General features: G+C 50.8%; 1 protein-coding gene across 2 annotated transcripts in view; it reads right to left on the bottom strand.

Annotated features, from left to right (window-relative positions):
- Positions 1-25,335, bottom strand: part of ttc6 (tetratricopeptide repeat domain 6) — a 649,897-nt gene that overhangs the window by 164,223 nt on the left and 460,339 nt on the right. For both annotated transcript variants that reach the window (XM_086003340.1, XM_086003341.1), the window contains exon 20: positions 3,808-3,884. In XM_086003340.1, coding sequence (XP_085859466.1) covers positions 3,808-3,884 — 77 coding nt within the window. The remainder of the gene's footprint in view (positions 1-3,807; positions 3,885-25,335) is intronic.

The raw sequence follows: 25,335 nt of genomic DNA, 5'->3' as shown, positions 1-25,335 counted from the left end.
ATGTAACACCCTTATTTAAAAAGGGCAGTAGACAGAAGGCTGGAAACTATAGACCGGTTAGCCTAACATCTGTGGTAGGTAAAATTTTGGAGTCCATTATTAAGGAGACAGTAACAGGACATTTGGATAATCATAATTTAATAGGACAAAGTCAGCATGGTTTTATGAAGGGGAAGTCATGTTTGACAAATTTGCTGGAGTTCTTTGAGGAAGTAACATATAAGGTGGATAAAGGGGAACCAGTGGACGTAGTGTATTTAGACTTCCAAAAGGCATTTGACAAGGTGCCACACAAAAGATTATTCCTTAAGATAAAAAAATCACGGGATTGGGGGTAATATTCTGGCATGGATAGAGGATTGGCTATCTAACAGAAGGCAGAGAGTTGGGATAAATGGTTCATTCTCAGACTGGCAATCAGTAACTAGTGGTGTTCCGCAGGGGTCAGTGCTGGGTCCCCAACTCTTTACAATCTATATTAACGATTTGGAGGAGGAGACCGAGTGTAACATATCAAAGTTTGCAGATGATACTAAGATGGGGGGGAAAGTGAGAGTGAGGAGGACATAAAAAACCTGCAAGGGGACATAGATAGGCTAAGTAAGTGGGCAGAGATTTGGCAGATGGAATACAATACTGGAAAGTGTGAGGTTATGCACTTTGGCAGGAAAAATCGTAGAGCAAGTTATTATCTTAATGGCAAGAAACTGGAAAGTACTGAAGTACAAAGGGATCTGGGGGTCCTGGTGCACGAAACTCAAAAGGTTAGTATACAGGTGCAGCAAGTGATTAAGAAGGCAAATGGAATGTTGGCTTTCATTGCTAGGGGGATAGAATATAAAAATAGGGAGGTATTGCTTCAGTTGTACAAGGTATTGGTGAGACCGCACCTGGAATACTGCATACAGTTTTGGTGTCTGTACTTAAGAAAAGACATACTTGCTCTTGAGTCAGTACAAAGAAGGCTCACTCGGTTAATCCCGGGGATGAGGGGATGGGCATATGAGGAGAGGTTGAGTAGATTGGGACTCTACTCATTGGAGTTCAGAAGAATGAGAGGCGATCTTATTGAAACGTATAAGATTGTGAAGGGGTTGGATTGGGTGGATGCGGGGAGGATGTTCCCGATGATGGGTGAAACTAGAACTAGGGGGCATAGTCTTAGAATAAGGGGCTGCTCTTTCAAAACTGAGATGAGGAGGAACTACTTCACTCAGAGGGTGGTAGGTCCATGGAATATGCTGCCCCAAAAAGCTGTAGAAGCTACATCATTACATAAATTTAAAACAGAAATAGACAGTTTCCTAGAAGTAAAGGGAATTAAGGGTTACGGGGAGCGGGCAGGAATTTGGACATGAGTCTAGGTTCGGATCGGTCATGGCCCTGTGGATAGCGGAGCGGGCCCAGGGGCCGTGTAGCCTGATCCTGCTCCTATTTTGTGTGTCTAATTCTGTTAGATTCAGAAGATGGTTCTATGATAGTAGATTGGCGGTTAGGATCCGATCAGCCATGATCTTATTGAATGGCGGAGCAGGCTCGAGGGGCCGATTGGCCTACTCCTGCTCCTATTTCTTATGTTCTTATGTTCTTAACGAGGAACACTCCTCGCCACGATGGACGTCTCGGCACTCTACACCAGTATCCCCCACAATGACGGCATCGCTGCGACAGCCTCAGTACTCAACACCAACTACAGCCAATCTCCAGACGCCATCCTACAACTCATCCGCTTCATCCTTGGCCACAATGTCTTCACCTTCGACAACCAGTTCTTTACCCAAACACATGGAACAGCCACGAGGACCAAATTCGCACCCCAATACGCCAACATCTTCATGCACAACTTCGAGCAAGACTTCTTCGCTGCACAAGACCTCCAACCAATGCTATACACCAGATACATCGACGACATTTTCTTCCTATGGACCCACGGCAAAGAATCACTGAAAAGACTACACGATAACATCAACAAGTTCCATCCCACCATCAAACTCACCATGGACTACTCCTCAGAATCGGTTTCATTCTTAGACACACGAATCTCCATCAAAGATGGACACCTCAGCACTTCACTCTACCGCAAGCCCACGGACAACCTCAGGATGCTCCACTTCTCCAGCTTCCACCCTAACCACGTTAAAGAAGCCATCCCCTATGGACAAGCCCTGCAAATACACAGGATCTGCTCAGACGAGGTGGAACGCGATGGGCACCTACAGACACTGAAAGACACCCTCGTCAGAACGGGATATGATGCTCGACTCGTCGATCGACAGTTCCGACGGGCCACAGCAAAAAATCGCATAGACCTCCTCAAAAGACAAACACGGGACACAACCAACAGAGTACCCTTCGTCGTCCAGTACTTCCCCGGAGCAGAGAAACTACGCCATGTTCTTCGCAGCCTTCGATGACGACGAACACCTCGCTAAGGCCATCCCCACGCCTCCACTACTCGCCTTCAAACAGCCGCCTAACCTCAAACAGACCATCGTTTGCAGCAAATTACCCAGCTTTCAGGAGAACAGCGACCACGACACCACACAACACTGCCACGGCAACCTCTGCAAAACATGCCAGATCATCAACACAGATGCCATCATCACACGTGAGGACACCACCCACCAGGTACATGGTACATACTCATGTGACTCGGCCAACATTGTCTACCTCATACGTTGCAGGAAAGGATGCCCCGGAGCATGGTACATCGGCGAGACCATGCAGACACTGCGACAACGGATGAACGGACACCGCGCAACAATCGCCAGGCAGGAGTGTTCCCTCCCAGTCGGGGAACACTTCAGCAGTCAAGGACGTTCAGCCTCTGATCTTCGGGTAAGCATTCTCCAAGGCGGCCTTCGAGACACACGACAAAGCAAAATCGTAGAGCAGAAACTGATAGCCAAGTTACGCACTCATGAGGACGGCCTCAACCGGGATCTTGGGTTCATGTCATGCTACATGTAACCCCACCTGACGTAGGGTCATCCAGACTCGAGTCGTTGTTGGCTTGTTCTCTCTACACAGATGCGGCCGGACCTGCTGTGATTTCCAGCAAAGAAAATGTTTTTTGTCTGTTTTTTGTCTTTCATACAGACCCCAGCATCTGCAACATTTTACCCCTTGTGACCCCACCTCATTGTTCTTTGATGTAATGTTTTCCTGACTGACCTGTTTGGACACCATTCACACCTTTGATTGCTATGATATCTCTCTGCCGAGGTGTGATAAATGGCAGTTAGAAAGATTACCTGTAATCATCTGGCATTATTCTCTGACTATATAATCTGTGTCTATAGGCATCTCTCCATTTCACCTGATGAAGGAGCAGCGCTCCGAAAGCTTGTGATTTCAAATAAAGCTGTTGGACTATAACCTGGTGTTGTGTGACTTCTTTCATTAAGAATGCTGATGTAACTCTTGAACTTATAACAGTGTTCCAAAAATGAATGAAGCTAAAAATGTCTCGACATTCCAGTCATTGCAATTTTCTTATTGTTTTTTGAACTGTTTAAAAAAAAATCTGTTCACTTGTAGTGCAAATTATTTGAGGGTGCAAATAATATTAAATCTGGATAGTCTCTTTTGTAATGATTCCCATATCCTAAATATGAAAGTATATAGATTTGTTAGAGTTACTTCGGACAATTGGACAATTTATTTTTTTCTGTCAGCTGGTCCCCATCAAAATAATTTAGTTTGCACATTAATAATAAACTAATCACTCCTGCTTTTACTAATCTTCCTATAACTAAATATATTTAAGCAAATTTTGAGAATATGATCATTGTCTGAAGGTGTTACCTTGATTGATTTCAGCAGAATATTGGATACAGAAGTTGGCAAGTTGAAGGTTTTTCATTTCATACAGATATTGTCCTCTTTAACAAAAAATGAATAAAATTATGTTATTAAACAGAATTTAATTTTATAAGTGTATTCTCACCTAATGCTTATAGACCAATATTTTCCTAATTATTATCAGAAAGTCTATACTGTATTTGTTGTCTGATACAAATAATCACTGATACATGCAATATGAAACAAAATACACAATTCCATAAGTAGAATTATGTTGAAATTGCCTGAGGGACACAGTTCTGAAGTGTAAAATTTCTAATTTACCATTCTTTGCTTTGAGGTCTGGGCTAGTAGTGCAAAGCACAAACTGTTATTTTGTATAGATTGACATTCTTTCAAAACTATTCTTGCAATGTAGATTTATGTAGAAAGTTTGAGCATCATAAACTAGATGCAGAGTGCCAAAAGTGAATAGCTCAGGTAAATAATGAATCAATTTCAACTTTGGGAATTGAACCGATGAGACTCAAACTTCAGAGATAAATTCACCTTTGATCCACCAAATTGGAACTAAATTTCTATATAATTTTCTAAATGCTCTTTCACAGTATCTAGCATTAGCACTCCTAATTTAGGAGCAATTTATATTCAAATTCAGAGTGAAGTATATTTCATTGTACAGTACTAATTTAATATATCAGCAACTAACTGTATGAAAGTCTTAAACCAAATGTAATTATATTACAAAGCATTTAAAAACTTAAGCTCCGGCCTTATTGAAGGAAATGCACCAATGTAGTGAATGATGTGAAGAAGTAGTTCAGAGGCTGATAGATTGAGTTAATGTGTCTCTGGACAAATGCAGTGTGTTTTATTGTATTTTCTTCAACTGCACCTCCCAAACCCATGACCTCTACCACCTAGAATGACAAGGGCAGCAGGAGCATGGGAACACCACCACCTGCAAGTTCACACACCATCCTGACTTGCAAATATTTCGCTGTTCCTTCATCGTCGCTGGGTCAAAATCCTGGGACTCCCTACTTAACAGCACTGTGGGAGTACCTTCTCCACATAGACCGCAGTGGTTCAAGAACGCGGCTCACCGCAACCTTCTCAAGGGCAATTAGGGATGGGCAACAAATGCTGGCTTTGCCAGCAACAACCACATCCCATGAATGAATAAAGAAAAAGAAAATCATGTACACAAACATTTTAAAAATCAACTTAATTTAAGCGGTGTGAGGTCCTTCATTTTATAGAACATTGCAGATTAACTCATTGGAGTTGCTGTGGAATTGGAAGGCAACAACCCACAATACTAAGTGGAAAACTATATTTGCCTCGTCCTCCAAAATGTTGTAAATCGCATCAACTAAACATTAGAAATTTTCTCAGGAGGTATACTCCTAGATTGCCCAAGAAAAGAAATCTCATGGTTTCAGTGGTTATAACCTCCAATGGTGCTTTTGGCACTAAGAAGTTACAAAGCTAGGCTCAGGTGACAGAGAGCTATGGGCCTAGATATTGGCCTTCTCAGGCCCCAAAACGGCAGGCTGGAAGACAAACAAGAGGCATCCTTTACATAGGTAGGCATTAGGCCCTTTGCACATGCAAATAAGAGGTCTAACCCCTGCTTCAGGTCCCCGTGCCAATACTGGTTTGCTCTAAAGCGTTATCACAGGCTGCACTCAGAGAAAGCAGCCCTCCAGAAAGCTTACAACAAAGAAGGCAAGTAACTTAAATGAATGTGAAGCCGAGAGGAGCAGAAGAGCTCCTCCCGATTGCCGGTGCTCTCAGACCCTTCTCCCCACTCCCGAAATCCCCAACGCCCGATCTCCCTCCCCCCAGCCATGATCAGAGATCCCGATTCCCATTCTCCCAACCCCCGGCCTCGAGATCCCCAACTCCCATTCTAGCACCCCTCAGCCCCAAGATGCTCAATTCCCATTCTTCCACCCCTGGCCCCAAAATACTCGACTCCCAATCTCCCACCTTCAGCCCTGAGAACACGGATTCCCATTCTCCCAACCCCCAGTCTCGAGATGCCCAAACTTCAGAAATTCTTCCCCCGACATCCCCGATTCCCATTCTTCCACCCGAGGCCTCGAGGTGCTGAAACTGTTGATCTCCTTTCCCAGGCTCCGAGATGCCCAACTCCCATTCACCCATTGCCCTAGCCCTAACTCCCATTCTCACACCTCTTGGCCCCGAGATGCCCGGCTCCCGATCTCCCACCCCTGGGCCCGAGCTGTCCGACTCCCGAACTCCCTCCCCCAGTGCCACGCCCCAATCTCCCACTCACCCGCGGCCCCCGCTACTCACAATCCCCCATTGCAGTGATGTTTTCAGAAAGTTCAGCTATTACACCCGTTTTACACCAATACCTGCAGTAAGGGAATGCAAATGAGCATACCCAGGAAACTTGTGTGTAAACACCCTCTAAAGACCACTGGTGGGCCAGACACTTTTTTCAATCATGGTGTTAACTCATTTTGAGGAAATTCTTTGCCACTAAATCACATGAAGTCAGATGAAGTATTCATATTCCTGTGCTATATTTGAACTGAACATTTAATTTTGTGCCTCAATGGCTCCTTTAGGAATATTTCTGTATTTTCTTTCGATGGTGAATCCAAACTAATTAATGGTGCATTATCTACAGATAAATTACTTTCATTCTGTCTTCTGAATCCAATCCTGAGGCAATACCATCATAGAGGACAATGTCAATGTTCATGTTAACACTGAATGTTCAAAGAATGGAGAACCAATAGCACCCACCGAACATGAGCTGTTCAAAAAGCACATCCAACATTGTCCTGCCGAGCAGAAGGAAGATACTTTATCTGTTGCTGGATCCTCCATTGATTCTTTTCTAGTATATAACTTGGAAGACAGATAGTCTGTAATCATGGTGATGGGAATGTTCCCATGTCTATTAAGAGCCTGCCAGAGAAGAATATCAGCAGCTTCATCTGCCCATTTAAAACATTTGTGATTATTTTTCAAAATATTATGTAATTGGCTAGAGCGGCTGGGGAGGCAGGATGTCTTTACAGCTGGTGGCTGATGGCAACATGGACTCTGTGCCTTACGGCATGACTGTCAAAATGGCAGGCAACGCCCACATCTTCTTGAAGCAGATAGGAGAAGGATATTGCCAGCCTGAGAGCATGTCCCAAGGTGCTTCACAATGAATTTCTTTTGAAATGTTGTCACATTGTTTTGTAGGCAAATGGAGCAGTGCACAACAAAGTGACAGAAACAGCAATGAGATGAAGGACCAGTTTATTTCTTTTGAAGAAATCTTTTACATCCACCTGAACAGATCTTGGTTTAAGGTCTCATCCAAAAAGAAGCGCCTCAAACAATGCAGCACTCCCTCATTACAGCACTGAAGTACTCAATTCCTGGATTGGTGTTTGAACCTACAACCTTCTGACTCAGAAGCAAGAATGCTACCACTGAACTAATTTGACACTTGGCTGATGCAGTTTTATCATCTCTGGCCTGTACATACCTATCACAGCCAAAAGGAAGGGTACTGCTGCTTGCTAAATAATAAACAGTGACTTTCAAATACTGTGGATTCAATATGAACAGGATGGTTTGTGCAGAACTGGGATTAGTGGACTATACTCCAGAACTACTTCAGGAGATAGTTCTGCGATATTAATGCACAGTGTGTTTGAATATGTAGCCAAGTGACAAGTAAATAGAAAATTTAAATTTTGCAAGTTTTCTGATCGCAACTGTATGACAAGAAAAGCCACTCTTATGTTTCATTTCTAGGTACCAGGCTGTAAGTATTACCACTGTAAAGAGACTAAAAATAGCAGGTTATGATATGGATTTTGTAAGATTGGAGAAAGGGAAAAGAAAACTAGTACTGGATACACTTGTAATTAAATTTGTTGCATTCATGACTATAACGTATCACAGAAATTGCTGATTACATGAATAATGGAGATTATATAGCTTGTCCGTTTAGGCTAAGATAAATGTTAAATATGATTCAACCTATAACTTATTTGTTTACAGGTCTTCAGTGGCAATTATTCCAGGGTACTCCTTGTTGATAACAATCAATGTTGAAGGTTTCTTTGTCTCCTTGACTTCATATCAGACTTTTTAAAATTTTCTTGTAGAAAGTAGGGGAACAATTCAAATTATTGTTTAAAAAGTCTCTACTTTGTTTTATTTGGAACGGGTTGCTTAGTAAATTGTGTGGGGGGGGGAAATTTGGTCCCTTAGCGCCTCCCGTTAGCGCCAGCAGATGGCAGTAACGGGGCGCTGATGCAATAGCGTGGGGCGAGGCGAATCCAGCCTCCCGTTGCGCTGCCGGTACAAGGTACCGCTGGGGACTTCAACGCCAGACAGATCGTGACATCAGTGAGCATGCAAATCTGGAAAATTCATTGTCGCCACTTACCTTAGCACCTCGACCAGACAGTGACATGGAGAGCTGGTGTACAGCTCCAGGAAGCCGGTTCCAGTGACATTATTTAAAGGCATCATCATTAAACACTCCCAGCTGTCAGGGCAGGTTAGTTTCAATGGTCTGTTGTCAGTTTCACCCAGTAGAACAGGTCCTATGAGTAATTTCAAACTTCCTTTGTATCAGCAGTCTTCTGGCAACTACAAAGTAGCTACATTTATTGTTCAAAGATTTGAACTGCCATTTCGCCCTCCAGCAATCTACGGCAGGAGGAGCGTAGGCAGCGAAAAATATGGGAACATGTGCACAGAGGGCTGAGGAGGGACATCAGGGCTCACACCAAGGACAAGGAGGCGTTATCCTCTGAGGGCATTCCGACAGCACTTCTCCTACCTTCAATTAAGCGACGAGCAGTGTATTAGATGGCTCCGCATCACTAAGGTGGTGGTCACAGAACTCTGTCACCTCCTCCAAACAGACCTCCAGCCTCACACCAGGATGACTTAAACCCCGATCCCTTTTGCTCACCACATCCCCATCATACCATCCCTGTGTCATGCCATATCATCGCGTCCTCCTGGGTGCAAAGGTGAAATGAGAGAGACCACAAAATATTGCAAATATTGCATAATAGGATTGGGCAGAGTCACCACAGATTTATGAAAGGGAAATGTAACCCCACTATTTAAGAAAGGAGGGAACAGAGAAAATGAGGAACTACAGACCAGTTAGCCTGACATCAGTAGTAGGGAAAATGCTAGAATCTATTATTAAGGACATGGTAACAGGGCATTTAGAAAATAATAATAGGATTGGGCAGAGTCAACACGGATTAATCAAAGGGAAATCGTGTTTGACAAATCTGTAGAATTTTTTGAGGTTGTAACTAACAGAATAGATAAGGCGGAACCAGTGGATGTGGTGTATTTGGATTTTCAGAAGGCTTTCGATAAGGTACCACACAAGAGGTTATTAAACAAAATTAGGGCTCATGGGATTGGGGGCAATACACTAGCATGGATTGAGGATTGATTAACGGACAAAAAACAGAGAATAGGAATAAATGGGTCATTTTCAGGCTGGCAGGCTGTAACTAGTGGGGTACCACAAGGATCAGTGCTTGAAGCTCAGCTATTCACAATCTATATCAATGATTTGGATGAGGGGACCAAATGTAATATATCCAAGTTTGCTGATGATACATAGCTAGGTGGGAATGTAAGTTGTGAGGAGGATGCAAGGAGGCTTCAAGGGAATATAGACAGGCTAAGTGAGTGGGCAAGAACATAGCAAATGGAATATAATGGGGCAGTAATTCCTCCCCAAACGCGTGAGTACGGAAGGGGTACTCACGCGTCTGGCCGGAGGAAATGCCGGTTTTCAGCATGCACAGCGCATGCGCTGAAAACCGGCATTTCCTCTCCTCTAACCCAAGAGGTGAAGAGGCTAGCGCATGCGCTGTAGGGGGCAGCGCGTGCGTCTTGGATTTCCTCTGTTTTGGGGGATTTGCGCATGTGTAAAGGCCTCCGGTCTTTACGCTTGTAAAAAGCACACGTAAGTATTTATTTTTACAAGTAAATGGTGTTTTAGTGCAATTTAGAAAAAAAATTTCCACAGGTTTATTATTTTAAAGAATCTACAATAAGGTAAGTTTAGTTTTAGACCCTTTTAATGAAAATTTTATTTTTTCAAAAAAAAAAATTATTGTTTAAATTATTTTTTTAAACTTATTTATACTTAATTTAATGATTGGGATGTTTTTTAAATTTTTATTTAAAGTTTAAATAGTGTTTTGGGCCCCCGCAGTTTTCATGAGTTTGACAGCTCTTACTGTCAAACTCATGAATGAGTTTCCCCTCCCCTGATTGGCTGCACAGTGCTCACCTGATCCCAGCCGGCACATCGCACTAACTACGCCACTGGATCAGGTTAGCACAGCGCGCCGACATCTGAACCGGGCCTGTGAAAGGAAATGCAAGCAGGCCCGGGCTTCAGATGTCGGCGCGCAGGGAGAGTGCAGATCAGGGGCTTGCACGCGCAGCAAGCCCCCGATCTAATTTCAGGGCCATTGTGGAGAAATGTGAAGTTATCCACTTTGGTAGGAAAAATAGAAAAGCAAAGTATTTTTTAAATGGTGAGAGATTGGGAAATGTTGGTGTTCAGAGGGACATAGGTGATCTTGTACACGAATCACTGGAAGTTAACATGCAGGTACAGCAAGCAATTAGGAAAGCAAATGGTATGTTGGTCTTTATTACAAGAGGATTTGAGTATAAGAGTAAACACGTCTTATTGCAATTATATAGGGCCCTGGTGAGACCACACTGTAGTGTCCGAGTATAAATAATACACGGACTGCAGGAGAACAATAATAACAGGTATTTACTGAACAGAGGGTAACTCTTCTGTTTATACCCAAAAAAAACAAATTGGACTGTAAACAAAAGTTCAACTAAAACTTAACAAATCAAATAAAAATTTGGTTTTCCGGGTTGATGATGCACTCCAGTCCCCGCGGCGCCCACCGGTTGCGGAAATACTCAAGCGCACCGGCGGACACCGCGTGCTCCATCTCCAGGGCCACCCAGGCGCGAACATGGCCGCGGAAGAGAGGCAGGCAATCCGGCTGGACGACCCCTTCGACCGCCCGCTGCCTGGACCAATTGATGGCTCTTTTAGCCAGGCCCAGGAGCAGGCCCACAAGGAGGTCCTCCAACCTGTCCGCTCCCCTCCGCACCGGGTGACCGTAGATCAAGAGCGTGGGACTGAAGTGCAACCAAAAATCGAGGAGCAGCCCCTTCAAGTAGTGAAAGAGGGGCTGCAACCTCTCACACTCCATATAAACGTGAAACACGGACTCCTCCAGGCCGCAAAAAATGCAGGCGGCCTGGGAGTCCGTGAACCTACTTAAAACCTTATTGCACGGGACCGCTCCGTGCAACACCCTCCAGGCCAAGTCCCCGATGGAACAAGGGAGGACTCCCGCGTAGAGAGCCCTCCATTGGGGACCTCCGCCACCGCCAGTCGGCAAGACGCCACGCCAAGGCGTGTCTGGATGGTAGACGAAGATGGCAAAGTGGAGAGTGTGCAGGAGCAGCCCATACAGGAAACCCCTCCGCGCGGAATGAAAAGGCATGGAGGGTATTTCCTCGAGACGGCTCAAGTTGTGAGGCGCCGGTTCCCGAGGGGAGTTTCGGGGCCGGGCGCCGATGAGGAATTCCGTCCGAACGGGGGTAAGCTCGGACGGGATCGCCCCATGTGCTTGAGCCGCCTCGATACACCTAGTGGAGTCGGGGCCCAGTGCCGCTTTCACCGATTCGATGGCTTCGACCGCGAGCCGGACGTTGGCCCAGGACAGGCGCCGCGCCAGCTCCTCCGGCGCCATCCAGCCCGCTCCTCCGCCATCGAGCAGGTCCCCGACTCTGGTCACCTTGCCAAGCACAGCCCTGCCCTCCGCCAGCCGCCGGAACCCGCGTTCGTGGAGGTGTGGATTCCTGAGCAGCGGCTCCCGAAGGAGAGCCGCCGCTCCTGACGGGGGAGAGCTCCACCTGCAAGCGACGTAGTTCCAAACCCATAGCAGTTCCTGGTAGAAGACAGGCAGCTCCCGCAGGCCGGCACGCCTGCCGCCCACTTTCGCGAGCAGGAGCTGCGTGTCATAATCGAGGCCGTGCATCTGGCGGAAGAAAAACGTCGCCAGCGCACACCATCTCGGAGGATTCTCGACGTACAGGTATCTCTGCAGCGTCTGAAGACGGAAAGTCGCAGCCTGGGTGCGAAGACGGAAAGTCGCAGCCTGGGTGCGAAGGCACACCAGCGCCTGACTGCCCTCCCTAAGCGGGAGACACAGAACCGCGGCAGAGACCCAGTGCTTCCTTTTGTCCCAGAAGAAGTCGATGAGCTTCTTCTGCATCTTGGCGACAAATGCAGGGGGAGGGATCAAAGTGACCAACCGGTACCACAACATGGCGGCCACCAGCTGGTTTATGACCAGCGCTCGACCCCTGTAGGACAACACTCGGAGCAGTCCTGTCCAGCATCCTAGGCGAGCGGTGACTTTGGCCTCCAGCTCTTGCCAGTTCGCTGGCCAGGCGTCCTCGGCAGGGCTAAGGTAGACTCCCAAATAGAGGAGGTGTGTGGTGCTCCAGGCAAAAGGCCTGAACTCCTCCGGCAGGGAGTCCACCCGCCACTGACCCACCAGGAGTCCGGAACATTTCTCCCAGTTGATCATGGCGGAGGATGCGTTCGAGTAAATCTGCTGGCATTCCCGCATCCTCCGCAAGTCAGCGGGATCTGTGACCGTGAGGAGCACGTCATCGGCGTAAGCCGAGATGACCACCTCCACGCCCGGCCCTTGCAGAGCCAGTCCCGTCAACCTCTTCCGCAAGAGGCGCAGGAATGGCTCCACGCAAATGGCGTATAACTGACCGGACATGGGGCATCCCTAACGCACCCCACTCCCGAAGCGAAGGGGCGCCGGCAAGGACCCGTTAACTTTAATCAGACACTCCGCGGCGGCGTACAGAAGTCGGATCCGGGCGACGAAATGCGTCCCGAACCCGAATGCGCGCAGAGTCCCGAAGAGATACTCGTGATCCACCCTGTCGAACGCCTTCTCCTGATCCAGGGAAAGGAAGGCGACCGACAGACCAGCCCTCTGGGAGTGGTGGACCAGGTCCCAGACCAGATGGATGTTATCGTGGATGGTCCGGCCCGGGACTGTGTAGGACTGGTCGGGGTGGATCATGTGGGCCAGCACGGTGCCAAGGCGAGCAGACATGGCCCTGGCAAAGATTTTATAGTCCGTGCTGAGGAGGGAGACCGGGCGCCAGTTCTTAAGGAGGCGGAGATCACCCTTCTGAGGCAGCAGGACAATGACCGCCCTGCGCCAAGAGAGGGGCATCTCCCCGGTCGCCAAACTTTCCCCCAGGACCCGCGCGTAGTCGCCTCCCAAGACATCCCAGAACGTCCTGTGGAACTCCACGGTCAGCCCGTCAAGCCCCGGGGACTTTCCCCTAGAGAGCTGGCGGAGGGCGCAGGTCAGCTCCGCCAGACTTAGCGGAGCGTCCAATTTTTCGGCGTCCTCCCACAAAATTCTGCACGCATCCTCGCTGGACGGATCCGGAGAGAAAAGAGCCCCATAGTAGGCGCGGGTCTCCGCGCTGATTCCCTCCGGATCCGAGACCAGAGATCCGTCGTCGGCCAGCAGCCCCAAGAGCTGCTTACGGACCCCCCGTCTTTTTTCCAGCGAGTAGAAGAAGGGGGAGCCACGGTCCAGGTCCCGCAGGAGCTGGATCCGCGACCTCACGTACGCGCCTCGGGACCCGACGAGCTGCAGGTCCTTCAGCGCGCCCCTCTTCTCTTCGTACACCTTCCGCAGGGCCAGGTCCTCGACGACCTGACCGAGACGGGACTCCAGGTCGAGCACCTCCTTCTCCAACCGCCCGACCCGGGCCTCCCGCCTCTTGGTCGACCCCTTCGCGTACTCCTGACAGAAGAGACGGATGTGAGCCTTGCCCACATCCCACCATAGCCTCAAGGAGGGGAAGCCCCCCCGCTTCCTTCTCCAGTCGGCCCAGAACCGACAAAACGAATCCCTGAACCGCGCGTCCTCCAGCAGCAGGTTGTTAAAATGCCAGTACGCAGACACCCCCCCACGCGCACAGCGGAGCGAGCTCCGCCCACACCAGGTGGTGGTCCGTGGACGGCACCGGCCGCATGGAAGCCGCCGGAACGCAGGAGACGTACGCCCGGGGAATGTAAAGGCGGTCGATTCTGGACCTTCCTCCCCCAGACCTCACGCTAGTGAAGGCGCTGGAGTCGGGGTGGAGGTTTCGCCAGACGTCCACCAAGTTGAAGGACCCAACCAGGTCCCTCAACTTCTCCATCGCCGCCGGGCTTCGCGGGGGACCCGAATGGTCCCTCGCCTCGAGGGTGCAGTTAAAATCCCCCCCGAGGATGACGCACTCACCCACGTCGACGGAGCCCAAAAGAGCGGACACTTCTTCGAAGAAGTGCACTTGCTGCGCACCGGTCTGAGGGGCGTACACGTTCACTAGATGGAGCGGCACGCCCCCCAGGCGAACAGTGACCTGGAGCAAGCGGCCCGGCACGTGCTCCTTGACCCCCAAGATCTCCAGCTGAAAATGCGGGGCCAGCAAGATAGCCACCCCGCTGAAATTGTTGGAGAGGTGACTCATGCTGACCCCTCCTTGCCACTCCAGGAGCCACATGGCTTCGTCTCCCGGAACGGTGTGGGTTTCTTGCAGGAAGCACACCGCATACTTCCCGTCCCGAAGGACCGAGAAGTTATTGAATCTGCGGCGCGCCTCCCTGCTGCCGTTGATGTTGAGGCTGGCTATGGTTATCTTCATGTCAGAAGCATAGTGCAACCTCTACCTACACCTAATGGGGGGAGGAAGCGCAGCCGCTGGTCAGCCGCCACTTCCTCAGCAGCCCAGTGAGAAACGTTCTGAGCCAACGCAGCTCGAGCGGGTTCACACCCTCATCCGCGCCCATGATCTTAACGGCGGCGCGGAAGGATACGATGAGCAGCGCCAGCTCCGACCACCTGTCGAGGGCCAGCCGGACCTTATTGCGTTGACCCAGGCACGTGGCCATAAAATCCCGGAGTTCTCTTACGGGAATGAGGGGAGACTCGGCAAGGGGCACGAGGTCATCCATTGCCTCGTCGGCGCTGGAGTCCGAATCGTCCTCCGTGCCCATCACCGAGTCCCCATCCTCCTCCAGGGGGTCGTCAGCAGCGGCCAACCCGTCCACCGCGCAGTGCGCAGCGAACAGCTCGGCCGCACCAGCCAGCCCCGCCTCCGCCCGGATCCCACCCCCAGGATCGGCGGCAGAGGATTCCTCCCTGGGCTCCTCTAGGGGTGCTGGGCCAGAAGACGGTGGCGGTTCAGTGCTCCCCTCCGCCCCAGACGCCGGAACGACCGGAGAAACCGGGGAGAGAACAATTCCCAGCTCCTCCAGTACGTCCGGCACCAGAGACGCAGCCAGGGAGCCATCCTCCTCCCCGCCACCAACCTCCGACCCAGCGGATGGGGTGTTTTGAATTAAAACCCCTACCAGGACGAGCAGCCCCTGGGAGATGTCCGGGTCGCATTGGGTGAGCTCGTTATCCTCGAGCTCGCCCGACCCAGACCCAGGCCGCCCGACCCGGCGAGGGGTAACGGCACCGATAGAATGTCAGTTTCTGCCGCGGGTTGTTCCGCGACCCCCCCCACGGGCAGGGTCTCGTCCCCATCCCCGGGAGGCACGCGCCGGACAGACACATCTGCCTCAGCCTCCCGAGGGACAGGCGACCCCTGCCGATCGCTGGTGATGACGACAGCGGGGGCGGGGGGCGCAGTACCCACGGTGGGCGACGACTCCCCCTGCTCGAAGGGACCTTCCTCCTCCCGGTCCTCCTCCTCTTCCAGGGAGTCGCGCCTTTTTAGCACGGAGGGAGCGAGGGAGACCTCCATGTCTGCAGAGGTCTCCTCCTCAGCTCCCTCCGACGGAGCAGGTTTGTCGGGCTCCTCAGGCCCGAGCCCGGCCGCAGGTAATGGCGTTTCCGCTACGGCGGTTGCGGCCACAGGCTCGGGCACGAGGCCCCTACCGCTGGCGTCTGCCCCGACCAACTCCGCGAGGAGCGCGGGTGTCAGGGGCTCTAAGTTTAGGGGCTGGCCATCCACAGGGGGACCTGCCCTAAGGTGTTTTGATTTTATCCGCGCCTTCTTTCCAGTCGGGCGCGCTCCCTCCCCCCCGCCGGAGGCCTTGGTGGCATCGGGCCCCGACGTCAACCGCGCATCAGATGTTCTTGACGCGCGGGCAGATCTGGGGGGAGGAGCGGCGGCGGTGCCAGCCTCGGCTGCACGACTTGATCCGGCGGCCTTGGAGGCGGGGCAGTTTTTCCTGATGTGCCCCACCTCCTTGCAGGCGCAGCACCGCACACCGTCCGACGTCCAAAAGACGCGATAGGCGGTCCCCTCGTGGAGGACAACGAACGCCCCGTCGGTGTCCTCCTCCCGCGCCAGCTGGATAAACAGCTGGCGCCGGAAGGAGAAGACGTGGCGAAGGCTGGCCTCCCGGAAGCCGAGCGGGATGGGTGTGATCCCCGACCTCACCTCCCCAAGTTGGTGTAAATGGGGAAGGAGGAGCTCACCAGGAACATAGGGCGGGACGTTGGAAATGACGATCCTCTGCGCGGTGGCCTCGAGAGGATCCACCGGCAGGGAGGTCCCGCCCACGGTGAGCCCCTTGGCGACAGCCAGGGACACCGCCCGCTCCGACCCCAGGAAGAACACAGCCTTCCCATACATTTTTGAGGCCGCTACGATGGCTGAGGGGCCGACAACCCCAGCCATGGCTTTAACGCAGGCCTCAATGGTCATAGTGCGGTGAGTGTAGCTCTTCACCCCAAGCTTTTTGGTTATTAGTCTAAAAGGTGGCGAGGCAACAGAAGCAGTGGGAGCAGCTGTGGCTGCCACTCCTGCATAAGTCCTGGCTGGCCCCGCCACTGGCGATGGAGCAGATGCCATTATGGGGTGGTTTTTAAAAAAGAGCCACACCCACCCCAAGTCACAGGCCTGAAGGTGTTAATGGCCTCGGGTTAAAAGTCCTCCCTTGAGCAGAGGGTGCTGTTAAATTGAAGGCACACCTCTCCCCCTATTGATTGGAATTGGGAGAGCGGCCTTCTCCCCTCTGCTCAAGTGGCAATTAACAAAAAGATTAGTAGAGGTGCCTCTTGAGAGAGAGAGCAGAGAGAGACAAAGAGAGAGAGAGAGGGGGGTGGGAAGGAGGGAGGCCGCAAAGGCAGGGTCGCCACTCAGGATGGCGGGTGGGTGGGTGTTGGCAGGGGTGCACTCTCCTGATGGAAATTTAAAGTCTCTAATAGTGGTGGTCTTCTGGCAGGGGGAGAAGATGTCTTCACCTGGGAAAGCTGGAGATGCCCAGGCTCAGTCCTGCACCAGGTCTTAACGATGTAATTAAAGGAATTAACCACTTCACCTAGGCAGCTCCAGCTGTCCCAGGTCAGGCAATAGAAGGGATGCTTATTAGTGGTGTGTGTGGCCTAGTTTTTAACAAGAACCACACACACACACAGACACCCCTTGATGTTCCGGCCTTGTTTCTTCTTTTCTCCCCCCACCTAAAATACAAAGGGCTAAAAATTCGGTATCGCCGCGCCAGGTCTTTAGTGCCCGAAATATTGCGCTCGCCCGGATTCCCGTAGCGCCCGCCTGAAATTCAGTTGCGCCGCCCCAAGACGGAGGCGGACGCTATTGCAGGGTTTGGCCGCCTCGTTTGGGGCGATGAAAGTCAGTTTCAGGCGTCCAGCTGCCGCTGCGGCACCCGATGCGGTGCGGCAGGCTGGGGTACTGCAGGCCTCCTCCTTCTCTTAAGGAGGAGCTGCCTGCAGCCGTGATATCGCCGCTGGATTCCCCCGGCAAATGAGCCCGGCACCACGGAGAAGTGCCGGGCTCGCGGGAGCCAGACACCAATGCCGCGGGGGGGTGGTGCAGGAGTCCGGGGAGGGAGGTGCGGCCAGGCGGCCGCCGGGAAAGTGGCCGGCCGCCCCTCCACCTTTATGCGCCGGCCTCTCGGAGCTGCAAGGCACCGTTTTTCAAACGCTGTTTGCGGCCGCTACGGGCGAGGCGGCCGCAACTGAATTTGGCCATCGGCACGGAATAGCATTGGAACCGGGGCGCTGCGCACACCGATGACGTCATCGGTGCCGGCGCAGCGCTACCGGCTAATGCCGATGTTAGGGACCAACTGAATTTCGGGCGCTAAAAAACTTCCGGTGCAAACCACTCTATAGCCAATAAGTGGGCGCAAACGCGACTGAATTTCTAGGCCAAAGTCTTTGGGAGAGTGCCCCAAATAACACCCACCTGTAGATATTTTGAAAGATGATATTCCTCCCTCCTTCCGAACAGTTGGTGTTGGTTGATGGTGGTTTCTCTCCCCTCTCTCCCTCTCCTGAAGTGGAGGCCAATTTGGGGAGGCAGTAATGGGAAAGGCCTCTCCCCTGGTTGGTGTTGTTGCTGGCCTCCCTTCTCCTTCTCCTCCTCTGTCCCCTCTCTCCAGGCACCTCAGTTGCTGTGATGATGGTGGAGGTGGAGGTGGTGGTGGTCCAGTGTTCTCCTCCTCTGCCTGGTCAGGGGACCACCACTTTAGTCCACTCTCCCAGTCTGGCTGCTCCCTCTGCTTGTGCTTGTAGCTGCACAGCCAGCAATGCTAACTTAAGACTGACGTACAGAAGCCTGCTATGGCTTTATATACAGGGGTGGTCACTGCCGGTACTGCAGTATAGAATCAGTTCTTCTCTTAAAGGTACATACACAACAATTCCTCCCCTTTTAGATAAACAGTACGTAACATTCATTTAACAACTAAATAATAACTAATTACAATTACAATAATCTCTGTACTATATACATCAACTGAAATAATCATTTATAAGTTCAGTCTTTGAGGAGGCTTCCTGATCCTGACTGGATAGCGCCTTTCTCGAGTATCCTGTTCTTGCGGCGGAGTTGATTCTAGTTCATTGTCGGAGCAAATCTGTTCTGGCAAGCCATTCCTGTCGAAGATGGTCCGTAGGACTGCAATAGTTTTCTCCGTGGTGCTGGAGGACATTTTGATGACCTCTGGCCATTTCGAATGGGCGTCCACAGCGATTAGGAACATTGAGTCCATAAATGGACCAGCAAAATCAATGTGTACCCGTTGCCATGGAGATGAGGGCCACTCCCATGGATCTTGCGGGGCCTGTGGTGGAGCGTTTTGGACCTTCTGGCATCCTGTGCATCTCTTGGTCATATCCTCGATTTCTTGATCGATTCCCGGCCACCACACAAACGCCCTGGCTAGGCTTTTCATTTTTACCCCTCCCAGATGACCCTCATGAAGCTCACTGAGCACTCTATCTCTCAACTTGGGTGGAATTACCACTCGGGATCCACACATCAAGGTCCCCTGGCACACTGACAGCTGTTCTCTCCTTGGCGAGAATGCTGGCAACAGTGAGCCGCCATGTGCTGGCCATCCCTTCACCGCCAAATCATAGACCCGAGAGAGTGTCGGGTCATTTCGGGTTTCTTTCTCTATACTTGAGTTTGTAACAGGTAGACATTCGACTATGGTCACATGGAATATCTCAACAGGGTCCACTGCAGGTGCTTCCTCTACCGTAGGCAATGGTAGGCGCGACAGCCCATCAGCGTTTCCATGCTGTTTCGTACCCTTGTACTCTATGTCGTACTGATGTGCCCCTAGAAAAAGTGACCATCTTTGCAGCCGTTGCGCCGTCATCACCGGAACACCCTTCTTTGGCTTAAAAATGGAGACCAGGGGCTGATGATCAGTCAGTAGGGTGAATTTCTGCCTGTGCAGATAGTGATTGAATTTCTTCACCCCCCCACACCAGGCTGAGGGCCTCCCTGTCAATCTGGGCGTAGTTACGCTTGGCTGAGGTTAACGAGCGCGACGCAAAGGCTATTGGCCTCTCTGAACCGTCAAGGAATTTGTGTGACAGCACCGCTCCGATGCCATAGGGAGACGCATCACGTGCTAACCGAATCGGTAGTGTTGGATTGTAGTGGGCCAATACTTCTTTTGAAGTGATTAGGCATTTACATTTCTGAAAGGCACGCTTACACTGATCACTCCATTTCCATGTTACTCCAGTTTGCAGTAGGGCATTCAGTGGGTGCAGAATTGTAGATAAGTTCGGCAAGAACTTATGGTAGTAGTTCACCAACCCGAGGAACGACCTCAGTTGCGACACATTTTCCGGTGCTGGAGCCTTGACTACAGCCTCAATCTTGTCCGGCGACTTATGCAACCCTTCCTCATCAATCATGTGGCCACAATACGAGATTTGTCTCCTGAAGAACTCGCATTTGAGGCGGTTGGCTCGTAGCCCATATTCCTGTAATCTCGTGAGCACCTGCTCCAGGTTGGCAAGGTGTTCACTGTCATTTTCGCCCGTAACCAGGATGTCGTCCAAATAACACTGGGTCCCCGGAATCCTTTGCAGGACTTGTTCCATCGCCCTCTGCCAAATAGCCGGGGCTGATGCTACCCCGAATACCAGTCGATTGTACTGGTAAAGGCCTTTGTGAGTGTTTATCATGAGGTGTTTCCTAGATGCTTCTTCCACCTCCATTTGTAGATACGCTTGGGCCAGATCAATCTTTGTAAAGCGTTTCCCTCCAGATAGTGAGGCGAAAATATCTTCTATCCGTGGAAGTGGATATTGTACTGTGTGCAGGACTGGGTTCACAGTTACCTTGAAGTCCCCACAGATGCGAACCTTCTTCGGTTCCCCAGGCGTGCTGCTCAATGATTTCTTCATTACAGGAACGATGGGTGTGGCCCACTCGCTGCAGTCCACCTTGGACAGCACACCCGAACGCTCCAGACTCTCCAGCTCTGCTTCAACGGCTGGGCGGATTGCGTAAGGTACCGGTCTGGCCTTAAAAAAATTTGGGTTTGCGTTATCTTCGATTTTTATCGTTGCCGTTACTCCTTTTAGAGTCCCAAGTCCTTGTTGGAACACCTCTTTCGCGTCAGTTAGAATTTTTGACAGTCGTCCAGGTGTGACGTCATCATCCTTTTTATCAGTCACAGTTAGCGCCTGAATGGAATGCCAATCCAATTGTATTTTTTGGATCCATTCACGTCCCAATAATGGTGGTCCTCCATCTGGTAGTATATATAGATACAGTTTCTGTGTTTCCTTGCCGTTGTATTCAACTGGCGCCCTTATTTTTCCTCTGGGGTAGACTTTTTGCCCCGTGTATGTCTTCAATACAATGGACGTGTCCTTCAAGGGTATGTGTGGGAATAGCCGCTCATAGTCTCGTCGATTCATGACAGTTAGGGCTGATCCTGTGTCCAATTCCATCTTTACTGGGGACCCTGCTATCACGAGGGTGACCCAAATGGTTCGGTGATCCTCCTTTGCGTTCACGTTGTGTAACTTTAGACAACTTAGTCTCCTGCTCCCGGAGTCCTTATCACTCTCCTGATCTTCCGAACTACTGTCTGTCAATTTCTTTACTTTCTTGTACTTTTCCTTAGTAGTTCTTGTAGTGTTGGTTTTCTTTCCCGACCTGCAGACTCTTGCTATGTGTCCCATTTTCCCACATTGCCTGCATACTTTGTCCTTAAACCAGCAGTCCTTCTGATCATGGGTTGTTCTGCCGCAGCGATAGCACTTTTCTGCTCCATGCGCCATTTCATTAGCGCTGTATTCTTGTGGTTTCTGTTGTATTTCCGCAGCTCCCCGTGCTGCTGCTTCGTAGGATACTGCCATGCTGAAAGCCTGTTCTAGCGTCAGGTCCTTTTCCGAAAGTAGTCGTTTCTGGGTTCCTTCACTCTGGAGCCCGCAGACAAACTTATCCCGTAAGGTGTCTGCCAGTCCTGCTCCGAACTGGCAGTGCTTCGATAACTTGCGTAGTTCCGTAAGATAGTCAGCATTGCTCTCATCTTTGTGCTGGTTTCTTTTATGGAACTTGAATCTTTCTGCTATCAGCAGCGGTGTAGGGTTTAGGTGTTCCTGTAAGGTATTAACAATCTCTTCAAAACTTTTCTCCATTGGTTTAGCTGGGGTAATTAAATTCCGCAATAGGCCATACGTTCTCGCGCCCATCAAATTTAATAATACCGACGCCTTCTTTCCATCGGCCGCCTCATTTGCCTTGCAGTACACTTCAATTCCTTCCACATACGTGGTCCAGTCTTCTACCTCGTTGTCGAAAGCAGTGATACTGCCAGTTTTCGGCATCTTGGGTGATTTAAAATGGCACCTCCCGCGCTTTTTCTTCTTCACCAATGGATTAAAATGGCGCCTCCCGCGCTTTTCCTTCTTCCCCAATGGAATAAAATGGCGCCTCCCACGCTTTTCCTTCTTCCCCTTGATGCCACGCTGCTCCTAGCGTTCTGCAGGGTAATGGCGGCGACCCGCAGCTTCGGCGCGTCTCACTTTTCCTTCCCCTTGTTATATTTTCGCTACGCTGCCCGGTTCTTGAGCACCGACCGCGCCCTGTGCGCTCCACCCTCTCTTTTCCTCCCGATGACGCTGCACGGCCCCTTTGCAGAGCCGCTCGATCGAGCTCGAGCCTGCCGCAGTCCGGAAGGGTCAGCGCACTACCTGCTACCAGCACGATTTGCTGGAACACCTTGACTGGGGAGCCAAGCCCAGCTCTCCACAGCCTCTCCTGCAACTCTCCGAACTCCGATGGATCCTTGGGCGGTTGCCCGCGGTCGACGCCTGTTGTTCTGACTTCAACCTCCAAAAGCTTCTTCTCAGGGAAAGATCCCCGTGAGGTGATGCAGTACTGCAGGTGAGTTCGAACCTGTTCGTCGGCAATGTAGTGTCTGAGTATAAATAATACACGGACTGCAGGAGAACAATAATAACAGGTATTTACTGAACAGAGGGTACTCTTTTATTTATTTTATTCTGAACAGAGGGTAACTTAAGACTGACGTACAGAAGCCCGCTATGGCTTTATATACAGGGGTGGTCACTGCCGGTACTGCAGTATAGAATCAGTTCTTCTCTTAAAGGTTCATACACAACACACACCTGGATTATTGTGTACAGTTTTGTAAGGAATGATATATTTGCCATAGAGGGAGTGCAAAGAAGGTTCACCAGACTGATTTTTGGGATGGGGGCATTGTCCTATGAGGAGCGATTGAGTAGACTAGGCCTATATTCTCCAGAGTTTAGAAGAATGAGAGGTGATCTCATTGAAACATACAACAGTCTTTCAGGGCTTGACAGGGTAGATGCAGGAAGGATGTTTCCCCTGTCTAGAACCAGAGGTCACAGTCTCAGAATAAGGGGTCGGCCATTTAGGACTGAGATGAGGAAAAATGTCTTCACTCAGAGGCTTGTGAATCTTTGGAATTCTCTACCCCAGAGGGCTGTGGAGGTTCAGTTGCTGAGTATATTCAAGACAGAAATGGGTAGATTTTTGGATATTAAGGAAATCCAGGGATATGGGGATAGTGATGGAAAGTGGAGGTGGGGTAGAAGATCAGCCATGATCTTACTGAATGGCGGAGCAGGCTCAAAGGGCCAAATGGCCTACTCCTGCTCCTTATGTTCTTATGTTTTTATTAATAAATTTATGCATAAACATAACACACATATCACATTCATTCTAATAACTATGACTCTTGTGCCTCCCATAATTTAATAGCTGTCATTGTGTGCAAGGTGTGAGATGTGGGTGTGAGTGTTGGTAGGTAGAGATTGTTGGTGGGTGAGTGCTGGGGGTCTGGTGCTTTGGGCAGTGTGTGAAGCTTGTGGTACAGATGGTGGGATGTAGCATTTGTTGAAGCATTCAATCACCCTGGCCACCCAACTGAGGTAGATCTGCCATGAGCACACCTGCTTCAGTCCTCCGGCTCCTTCTCCTTGTTGTGCTTCTGCTTGCTGAGGCAGCTGCACAGCCAGCAATGCTGAGAATGATGTGCTGCAGAACCTCCTCTTAAAGTACTGGGAAAAGCCTGTGGCAATGATGAGTTGCGATTAGACTGCACCCGATATTGGTCCACCCTTTAAGTGTAACGCCAATGAGCTGGGGCCTTTAAGACTTGAATTAGCGCTCCAATCATTTCTTTGAGCAGTGAGAATGAATTTTGCATGCAGTCAATAAAGCATTAGCGCCTGGCACTAATTCTCAAACTTTTTTAATGATACCGCCCATTCCCGGGCTATAATGAATTTCTAGCCCTGTATGTATATCTATCTATATATGTATAAACGGATACTTCTTTCTGTCTGTCTGTCTATCTATCTGTCTGTCCTTCTGTCTGTCCTCGGGTGTGCGTCTGTCCGGCTATGCGCTCGAAAGTTACAGAGCGTACCTACGCGTGCGTTACGTCGAAAGAAAGCTCACCGTTCCAAAACGATGGTAAGCATATTTACGTTTCGGCCGGACAAAAATTGCGCCCGCGTTATCCGAAAAACCTTCAACATTCCGCTCATTAGCATCTCATTATCCGCTCATTAGCGACAGAGTGACCTCGAGTTCGACCAATCGTACGCCGGGTTGCTGGCGCGTGTGGCCGGGCCCTCCTACGGTCGAGTGACGGGACGATTGACCAATCCTACGCTTTGGTGACCTGACGGTCGACCAATCGGTGCGTGTGTGGGCGGGCCTTATCGTTCTGAACCGAGGTGAGTCGCCGCCATCTTGATTCCAAACTTTTCCTTTCTTTTTCCCGCTTTCTGCGCCTTTAAAAAAAACGTTGCTTTTAAAACACATATTGTTGATTAAAAAAGTTAATTACTTTCTAAATCTTTTATCTAATCTCATTAATTTTCCTACCTTTCCCCGTTTTTCCAGGTAGGCCTCGAAGCTTCGGCCTCTCCTCCGCGCCCACGCCCGAGCTAGGCACCTCCCGGCCCCAGTCAACAAGCGGCCCCCGATCGCCGCCATCTTTGTGAAGGCTGGAGGGGTGGGCCTCAGCCGAGCGCCGCTACCGCCGCCATCTTAGTAAAGGCTGGCGCGGCGGTGGCGGCACGGAGCTCCGCGGAGCAGGTGCGCGGCGGCATCTAACTCGCCCCCCCCCAGTCTGTCTCTCTCTCTCTTCCCCGTGCCTCCTGAATGCGCGGGGGAAGAGGCCCGGCGCACGCCGCATTCGGAGACTTCAACTCCGTGACAGGTAAGGAGGGTCTTCGTTCATGTTGGGTGGCGGGCGGGTTCCTCGGGTGCTGATCCCTGGTGGTGTGGGGCCGGAGCCCGGCTCTTACCTTGCCCCGGAGAGCGAGCGGACGGTGGGCTCTGGAGTAGCAAATCAGGCACCACGGCAGAAGAAAAACTGAGAGCGACAGAGGGGAACAGACGTCAGACAGACAGAGAAATAGGGAGGGAGGAGAGGGAGAGGGGCAGGGAGGGAGAGGGGCAGGGAGGGAGAGGGGCAGGGAGGGAGAGGGGCAAGGAGGGAGAGGGAAGAGAGAGAGGGTGGGGGGAGGGGAGAGAGAGAGGGTGGGGGCAGGGGAGAGAGAGGGTGGGGGGAGGGGAGAGCGAGAGGGTGGGGGGAGGGGAGAGAGAGAGGGTGGGGGG

Source organism: Somniosus microcephalus, chromosome 12 (genome assembly GCF_052327205.1).
Source record: "Somniosus microcephalus isolate GS21.2 chromosome 12, FLI_Smic_1.0, whole genome shotgun sequence".
Classification (NCBI taxonomy): Eukaryota; Metazoa; Chordata; class Chondrichthyes; order Squaliformes; family Somniosidae; genus Somniosus; species Somniosus microcephalus.
The sequence above is the reverse complement of the archived record's forward strand: the minus strand, read 5'-3'. Positions and strand labels throughout refer to the sequence as shown.